Raw genomic sequence first — 9878 nt, forward strand, 5'->3', positions numbered from 1 at the left:
GCAGACCTCTCCTGACCCGCCCGCTGCTCCCCTCAGCAGTGTACTTCGTCGATCTGCCTGTTCTATTCCCCATTCTGTCTCTGGTGAATCCTCTCGCTGCCCCTGAGCCTCTGGCCTGTACCCCAGTTCTGTATGCACAAATAAATAAATCTTTAAAAAAAAAAAAGTGGAATATGGTCCTGGAATATCTTCTTCTGCTACAAGATAAGGAATTGTTCAAAGAATAAAGGATGTAAAAACTAACATGAAGAGACTTATTGGGAAAGTTGAGAAAGTTGAGCACCAAAATGATAGTAGTAGATAGTAATCCTTCATTTGGTTAGTTATTGAGATGTAGTTGACATTATGTTAGTTTCAGACAGACAACATACTGATTGAATATTTGAGTATACTGCAAGGAGATCACTGTAATAGGTCTAATTATCACTCATGATCATAAAAATATACAAAATTTAGATTTCTGTTTTCAGGTTCCTAAAGGTATAATTTTTTTAAAGATTTACTTATTGATGCATACAGACCTGGGGTACAAGCCAGAGGTGCAGGGCAGTGAGAGGATTCATCAGAGACAGAGTGGGGAGCAGAACAGGCAGAATGATGAAGTACACTGCAGTGGGCAGGTAGGAGAGGTCTGCCGCGCCATGTTGGTCACCTCTGTGTCGGGGATCGAACTCATGTTGAAGTGGCTTTAGCTTCTTAGTGCTGTGCTTTAACCCGCTGCGCCACCAGGGAGGGCCAGAAAAGGTATAATGTTAAAAAGAAAAGTTTTTTTTATTAATTTGTTTCTGTTGCTACTTCTAACAAACTGAATTTTATACACAGCCCCAAAATTAAGTGCCTTTTCATCCAGATGGAATTCTGTGGTCAAGGGACATTGGAGGACTGGATTAATGGAAGAAGAGGCAAGGAACCAGACAAATCTCTAGCTTTGGAATTTTTTAGACAAATAACAACAGGAGTGGATTATATTCATAAAAAAGGATTTATTCATAGAGACCTTAAGGTAAGCGGAAAGTGTGTTTGTTAGGGATAAAAAATATAATAGTGATTTTTTAATCTATCTTTTTTATTTTTGAAATTGAGGGAAATTTGAGAATCTCTGACTCTCTGACGTTAGAATGGATCTAGAACTTGCCCCAAATACTGTTGCATAGAATCACAAGGAAGGTCCCAAGAATAGTGAAGCTACTGAGACATAGAGCCGATTCACTTCTGATCTCTGGTGGGGTGTCATGCCCTGTTACAAGCGCCAAGGGTGCTTAGACTGAGCTTTTCCACGTAGAGAGTCACTGTGTTTGAAGTTGCACTGTTATAACTGTGTTCAAAAGAATACCTTTAGAATGCTTATACCTTCAGTGTGAAATCAATCACACATCAAAATAAACACTTAAAAATCTAAGCACCATTTGCTATTTACACAGTAAATTGTTTGGGTACAAATGTGCTTGTCCTCCTCATAATGCATTAGTGTGGTGCTCCCTGGGCTGAGGGAATCCTCTTGTTCCCAACCTGCCTGTGCCTGTGACCTGGAGTGACCCTTCCTTGTACCCGAGTGCAGAGAATTCTTGTTCTGTGTCTCTACTCTGGGTGATCAGACTTTACGACTACCGAGCCGTCTTTTATCTTGGACAATACTTTTTGCTTCAATGCTTTCTTGAATCTGAGTGCATAAAGGAAGGTGTGCACAACACCATCTATAGGTGATTTTGCCACTACTAAGTTATATAAAGTCTGCCAGTGTTTTTTGTTTTCCATTGGAAGTTCTAAGAGTGAGGCTAAAAAAGCTGGTGGGGTTTCTGAGAGAGCGAGGGCTTCCTGTCTGCGGAGACTCATGTCTTGGACCAGCCTCAGCCTGTGTCCCTGTGTCTCCCATGTGAAGTTGCACCCTGTTAAAAATGGCCTCCAACCCCATTTTGTTTACTTATTCATAGCTCATTAGACAAAATGCAGCAGTCTTTTTTCTTTTTAATGAACTATAAACAAGTGACCTGATAAAGTGTGATGAACTATAGACATTTCCATTCAGCTTATGTATGTAGGCAATGTCATAAATATGATTCAGGTTATTGCTTTGTGTGGGACTACCAGTTGGCTTTGTAAATCTGACCACTTAATATAGAATAGGGCAGAGGTTCGTTTTCACTCCATGCCCACCCCACCCCCCACACCTATAAATTTCCTCTTGTATTATTAGCATCAGGTTCCAAGCATACTGTTCACTGTTCTTACCTAATAGCTCATACCTGCACAGCCCTTCTTAGGGGGGTGTCTTGGGAGCTCTTCCTGTATTTTGGGGTTGATGGTCACTGTCCTTGCAGTTCCTTTCCTGTGACCTCTCAAAAGTGTCAGTTCATAGATTCTGCATGTCACTGACTGTTTAGCTCCAACTTGTTTTGAAAATAGTATTTTCAAGAATCGCAAAGTGTTACTTTCTATGTCAATGATCTTCCTGTCTCCTTGGTCCTTAAAATGTTGCTCAATACCTGCCGCAAAGCTTTGAACTAGGATAAACACCCTCATTCTCTTCTTCCTCTTTTTAAAAATCTGCTTCAAGAATTACACTGAAAAAGTATGTCAGTCCTACTTAACAGTGTCTAGCTCTCTTGGCATGGCTTCAAGGATAGAGTGGGTATATTTGTGAAGAAGTTGTGCCCCCACATAATGTGCCCTGTCCCCCCAAGAACTTCTGCCAAGAGTATTCTGTGTCATCCTTGGGTTAATCTTAGTTAATTTTTTCCGTTCATTTTGTTTCATTTTATCCTACATAGGAGTGAAATCACGTGGTCATAGGTCTTTAAAAATGCCAGATGGGAAGCTGAGAGAATTTCAACATTTCAAGGGACCTCAAGAGTATCTATGCAACACTTTTTTTTTTTAAAGATTTTATTTATTTTTTCATAGAGAACTGGGGTTCTGGCCAGAGATGCGGAGGATGAGAGGATTCACCAGGGACAGAGTGGGGAGCACAACAGGCAGATCAAAGAAGTACACTGCTGAGGGGAGCAGCGGGCAGGTCAGGAGAGGTCTGCTGCGCCATGTGGATCATCTTCGGGGCAGACAGGGATCGAACTCATGCGGAAGTGGCTTTAGATTCTCAGTGCTGTGCTTTAATCCGCTGCGCCACCAGGGAGGGCCCTATGCAACACTTTTAACAAGTAACGGTCTGACTCCACCTTGAATACTTCCCGAGATAGGGGACTCTCAATCTTTCATCTTACAGACCACACTATTAGTATGTTGGGTAAAACACATCTTATGCTTGTTTCCAACCTCAGAATCTGGATCCATCGCCTGAGTCTGTGCTGAGCATATCTGCCTACCTAACACCCTTCAGACATGGCAGTTTTACCTTCAAATACCTACTCAAATATCAGCTCAAATTTCTTGCTTCCTCAACTGGCATATTAAATACCTATGACCAGATGATTTCACTTTTATATAAAGTAAAAGTGAATTACATGAGCAGACAAAATTAACCAAAATGAACCCTAAGAAATCTAGTGTAGAATTGATTCTCCTGCTAGAGGCTGGAGTGGAGGGCAAAGGCGAGGGGAGCCCAACAGGCTGTGGTGGAGGATTATGGTGCGTTAATAATGGGTGTTCTGTGGGGACAAGGAGGTGTGAATAATTTTGTCATCCAATGTTAAATATATAGAGATAATATAGATAAAGATCTGTACTATAAATATTCTGTGTTGACTATCTGTGTAAGAGTAAATGCCTTATGGTTAGTGTTTAAATAACTGATGCTGAATATGATTTGGATGTGCAATAACAATCTGTCATATTGGTACTATAAATTAAACATTGTTTGTTTTCCATAGCCAAGTAACATATTTTTAGTAGATGCAAAACAAATAAAGATTGGAGACTTTGGACTTGTGACATCCCTGGAAAATGATGGACCACGAACAGGGAAGAGAGGAACATGGCGATACATGAGTCCAGAGCAGGTGAGCATCCTGTCCCTCTGTCTCCACTTCACTTAGTTCTTCTACTTTAATTATAGAAATAGTAGATAACTATGAAATTCAAAACAGTACGGTAATACATAGAATAAAAATAGAAGTTTCCCATTATTCTTCCTTTTCCACTCCTCATTTTTTAGATCATTTTCTTGAGATGTAAACATACTAGATGCAAATATACAAGTATATACATAGACTTATTTTACGTAAAGATGTACATACCAACATTTTTGTAAGGATACTATAATGTTATTTTGTGACTTTTTTTTTCACTCAACATTTCATCATCTTATCAGTGCAAATGGGTCTGACACTTTTTTTCACATCTGTATGGTATGCCAAAGGATGGCTGTAACATCATTTATTTAACTATTTCTTTATTAATGGATATTTAGATTGTTTCCAGTTTTTTTATATTTACAAATAACAAGTACTGTTAAATTTAAGTTTTGGTCAGTGTGATAAATGAGCAGTATCTTGCTGTTTTAGTTAGCATTTTCCAGATTTTTGCTAAGTTAGATTCTTTATTTACATGTATTTACGTCCAGAATATTTAAGTCCAGAATATTTTCTAATTTATTTGTAAGGACTACTTATTTTGTATATCGATTCTGTACTTGCTAACTATATTATAGAAATTTTCTCCTCACTTGTTACTTTTTTTTTTTAAGATTTATTTATTTATGCATACAAGGTCTGGGATACAGGCCAAAGACATGGGGTGGGGGTGTATGAGGATTCATCAGAACAGGCAGTTATACTGCAGTATACTCCTGAGGGGAGCAGCGGGCAAGACAGAAGTCTGTTGCACCATGTAGGTCACCTCCCTGGCCAGGAATTGAACTCATGCTACAGTGACAGCGGAGAGCTTCATAGTGATTTTTTAACCCATTGCACTGTCAGGGAGAGCCCGTGTTATTTCTTTTTTTATAATGTGATGGAAAAGCTTTGAAGTTCTTCATTTATCACTATTTTCCTTGTGGCTGCTGGGTTTCTTATTTTTAAATATTTGGAGGCTGTACTTACCCAAAGATTATAAAAAGTATTTTATGTTCTTCTAATACGTTAACTTGTGTGAATTTATATATACATATAAGGAAGGGTTATAGCTTGATTGTCATTATATAGATACAGAATTGTGTCATTATCACATATCAAATAGTTCATGATTTGAAATAATATTTTAAGGAAAATTCTTAGAGACTTAAAGTAAAACAGAGATTTACCATGGTCTGAAGGAGAGAGGAATAGAAACATTGTTCAATGGGTATACTTTCCATTCTGGAAACAGGAAGGCGATGGTTACAAAACATTGTGAAGGTATTTAATGCCAACAGACTGTAAAAATAAAAATGGTTAAAACGAACAGTCTCCAAAATATTTAAAAGTAAGAAGCCTAGTAGCCACAAAGAAAATACTGATAAAATGTAATAAAAATCTGTTTTATTATATGAAATTCTCACAAACTCATGGCTCTGTTTCTGTACTCTGCTCTAATTGATTTATTTTAATTTTTTCTGTTGAATAGTATACTTTCATTAGCACAGTTTCATCATAGTCTGATAAAATAGGCCTCTATTTGGATAGCAGGACTTTCCACGTTTCTCTTCTACTTTAAAGTGTTCACGGTTAATATCGCAAATAAACTATAAATCAGCTTTTCAAGTTCTGTAATGGGTGTTGAGGTTTTTCATTAAACTTAAGAATTCAGTTAATTATTAACATCTTTGAGCCCTCCCTGGTGGCGCAACAGGGTAAGCACAGCTCTAGGAAGCAATCTGCAGCTGATGCACCAAGAGTTTGATCCCTAGCCAGGTCCATGGCACACCCCTCCTGTCTCACCCACTGCTCCCCTCAGCAGTGTGTTTCAGTACATCTGTCTGCTCTGTTCCCCACTCTCTCTGGTGAATCCTCTCACCCCCCACACCTCTGGCCTGAACCCCAGTTCATGCATAAATAGATCTAAAAAAAAAAAAGAAGAATTGACGTCTTTGTATGTCTGTGACTTCCCTGGAAAGACTCCTTACCCTGGTAGATTTTATTTATTTTTTTGGCTGATAGCTTATTGGGGGGTTGGTCATCCTGTTTTACTTTTTGATTTATAAATGCTCTTTAAAGATGATTTTTACTGATGAAATACCTTTCAAAGTACTGCTACTATTTTGTCATCCAAGAATAAATATTCTGAACTATCTGGAGGCTGAGAGTCTCCGATGAATAAAGAACCTCTTTTATTTATTTTGAAACATAGCTTAAGCTTTTTGGGGGTATGAAAGGAGAAGACAACAGGAAAAAACCTCCCATTTTATTTAAAAAACCCCTGTATCCTGCATTTAAAAAACCCCTGTATCCTGCATTGTTGCCCTTAGCTATATTTTACAAAGTCATTTATCGTTATGCTTTTTATTTCCGTAGTAATTTTTTTCTTTGAAAACATTTTATTAAGGAATAATTTTACACCAAAATATGTATGCCTCTAATGTACTTTTTTTAAAAAAGATTTATTTATTTAGGCCCTCCCTGGTGGTGCAGTAGGTTAAAGCACAGCACTGAGAAGCTAAAGCCACTCCCACATGAGTTCAATCCCCGCCTGCCCCAGAGGTGACCACATGGCAGCAGACCTCTCCTGACCCGCCCGCTGCTCCCCTCAGCAGTGTACTTCGTCGATCTGCCTGTTCTGCTCCCCACTCTGTCTCTGGTGAAGCCTCTCACCGCCCCTGAGCCTCCGGCCTGTACCCCAGTTCTGTATGTACAAATAAATAAATCTTTAAAAAAAAAAAGATTTATTTATTTATGCATTACAGAAATGGGTATAGGCCAGATGTGAAGGGATGGTAAGAGGATTCACCAGAGAGAGTAGGGAGCACAACAGGCCAATTGAGAAAGAACACTACTGAGGGGAGCTGCGGGTGGCCAGGAGAGGTCTGCCGCCATGTGGATCACCTCCAGGGCTAGGGATCGAACTCATGCTGAAGTGACTTTAGCTTCTTAGTACTATGCTTTTAACCCGCTGCACCACTAGGGAGGGCCTAACGTACATTTTTAAGTATTGACAAAAGCATATACTTGTGAACATACACACTGTTGAAAATATAGATCTTTCCTTTCACACACCTCCTCCCCCACACACATAACACACATTCCCTCATGGCCGTTTCAGTAGCCCTTCCTTGTGGGCTACTGGTGACAATGACCATGGGTTACGTATTGTACATTATGGACTCGTTAGGGTGTGGTTATTGCATTCAAAATAATGCCTGCTGGAGAACTTCTAGCTGATATTGGCACCTGTATTTACTCCCTCTCCCCTTTTTTTGTGCTATTCAATTGTGTGAATATACCACAATTTATTCATTCAGCTACTGATGGACTTTTGGATTGCTTCCATTTATGCACTATTATGAATAAATCTACTTTGAATATTTGTGTATCAGTCACTCACTGGGCATTATTTTCACTGCCTCACCTGTTGCATCTCACTTAACCTCACAATCAAACTCCTAAGGTTAAAACTGTTGTCATCCCCATTGTATAGATGAGATGATTTCCACATCGATGGTTAATTTATACAGCTGATTTAGCTAGTTAGTAACAGAGATTTGAATCTGGCCAGTCAAGAATCCTAAGTCTTGATCACATACTCTGTTTTAGGGTGTAAGATGATTTTGGTCAAATAACTTTCATGACTTCAGAGGACTTTAACATCAGGTATTCTGATTTTGGTCTCTTTAGATATCTTCCACAAAGAAGTATGGAAACGAAGTGGACATTTATACTTTGGGGCTAATTCTTGCAGAACTTCTTCACATATGTGCCACTGCTATAGAAACATCTAAGGTAAGTAATCTCAACAAAAATTAAGCAACAGAAATGATTGGCCATCTATTCTAAAGAGCCTACTGCAGACAGTTGCAGCAGTTCATGTGAACATGGGCTGGAACTCACTCATGTTAACCGCAAGTTAAGTATGGATTCCATCTCTTTCAGATTTGAGCAACCAAATTTTAACTGGCCATTCAGACTCCACTGGTCTTGATCACAGACATACTCTGTTGTAGAATATAAATTTAGATCTTCTTGTATATCTCATAAAACTATAGCTGTTTTTTTTCTATCTGAGTCAATATGTAAGATTTAATGTGCAGCCTGTTTTGCTTAAGACACTGTGTTAAGTGCTACAGGGCTATAAAAACAAGTAAGTCTTGTTCTCAGTGAGCTTGTCGTCTAGAAGGAAAGACAATGTTAGAAAATGCTATGGATATTGTAAGAGAAGGAATGAAATCTTATGGAATCAACTAGGAGGGAGATCTTTTGCTGCGTGGATTTGGGCTTTAGAGAGACACTTAAATTGGGCTCTGAATGATCAATTCATTTCTAAGAGTCAAAAACAGAAAGCTATTCTAATGTGAAGATAAGAATGTGTAGAGCCTTTTTGGGGATAGCAGGCAGCACGAAGCAAGTTGCCAGAAACTAACTAGTGGTTGATGGTGCTGGAAAGACACTAGAATTAAGGAAATTCGAATAATGACTTTCCTGTGGAGGCAGCAGGAAGTCTAATTAGGCAAGTAGACATCCTGGTCAGAAATTCAGTGAAGGAGACTAATCTAGAGTCAACAGCCGTCTCTTCTGTAAAACAGAAATGATGGAATACATAGGATTCAAAAAAGAGTGAAGGGAGATAACATATATGATGCTTTTAATACTTTCAGTTTTCAGGTTCAGGATGGTTAATTAGATGAGATGGAGTCAAAGAGAGGACTCCAGCTTGCTTCCTGGCTAAAGAGCCTTTCCAAAGATCTAGAAATATCCCAGAGCGATAGTGCTTCCAGTTTTGTTTTTCCTCTCATATGAATAATTTCCTAGTGGATATATGTATTTATGGTGCTCTGTCTTCAGGTATTTGAAGAACTAAGGGCTGGCAACATCCCAGATGTATTTGATGACAAAGAAGTAAGTACTTGACAGTCAGATGAATTTTATTTATTTCAATGTATCATTATTTAGTATTGACTCTTACTATTATTACAGAAAAAATTTCTACAGAATCTACTCTCGCATGAACCCATGAAACGACCTAAAACACCTGACATACTGCACACTTTGAAGGAGTGGATGGATGCTTCAGAGGAAAGAAAACCAAAAACATGGTAGAGGTCTCAAAGTACCTCACCTTTGATATTGAATTTTTCGGCATCTACAATTATTAAAGACAATCAATGCCATTTACCTTCTGTTTTCATTTCTCCCTTTTTTCTGTATTTGTGGAGTGGTTAAATTCTTTTACTCCAGAAACATCCTTACAGTTTTTACCTGTAATGATGAAAATGGAAAATGCCTAAAATTTTATTTTTAACCAATTGATAATTCAATTGATTTATAAATATTTACCAAGTGTCTACTGTTTCTAGACCAAAAAAAAAATAGATCGTAGCATGTATTGAATAGCTAACAAGTCAGCTGGAAATATAACATACTCCAAAGAGATAGTTAGGTGTGTCATTTTGGCAAACAGTTTGATATCAACTAAAGAAGTTGAATATGGACATTTAAACGGAAGACCATGAATTCCATTCTTGCATGTATGCCCGCCAAGAAGGTTCATAGACCTATTTCTAAGACCCAAAAGGAAAGGAAACAACGCTAAAGTCTCTTACAGATCAAGTGTGCTGCGTTCTCAACTTAGCATACAATGGAGCGATGACAGTGAATGAAGTCAGCTAAATATGGCCTCTCAGGGACACAGTGAAGCAAACAAAGCAGGTTACCGAAATACATGCAGAATGACTGTATTTCCATAAAGTTCTGCAGCATGCTAACGAAAATAATTTTGTTGAACTCCTGAATGAACCCCAGCCACACATGTCTGCTAAGAAAACTTGATGACTCTCTACCAGAGTTTCTACCTGAAAT

General features: G+C 38.4%; 1 protein-coding gene across 5 annotated transcripts in view; it reads left to right on the top strand.

The window, feature by feature from the left end:
- EIF2AK2 (eukaryotic translation initiation factor 2-alpha kinase 2) overlaps window positions 1-9593 on the top strand; it is a 30166-nt gene extending 20573 nt beyond the window's left edge. For all 5 annotated transcript variants that reach the window (XM_012727679.1, XM_012727677.1, XM_012727676.1 and 2 more), the window contains 5 exons: window positions 823-1003; window positions 3825-3953; window positions 7701-7805; window positions 8865-8918; window positions 8997-9593. In XM_012727679.1, coding sequence (XP_012583133.1) covers window positions 823-1003; window positions 3825-3953; window positions 7701-7805; window positions 8865-8918; window positions 8997-9119 — 592 coding nt within the window. In that variant the 3' untranslated portion in view covers window positions 9120-9593. The remainder of the gene's footprint in view (window positions 1-822; window positions 1004-3824; window positions 3954-7700; window positions 7806-8864; window positions 8919-8996) is intronic.
- The last annotated feature ends 285 nt before the right edge of the window (window positions 9594-9878 follow it).

This window comes from Condylura cristata, unplaced genomic scaffold, assembly GCF_000260355.1.
Source record: "Condylura cristata isolate star-nosed mole 26May11 unplaced genomic scaffold, ConCri1.0 scaffold00020, whole genome shotgun sequence".
NCBI lineage: Eukaryota > Metazoa > Chordata > Mammalia > Eulipotyphla > Talpidae > Condylura > Condylura cristata.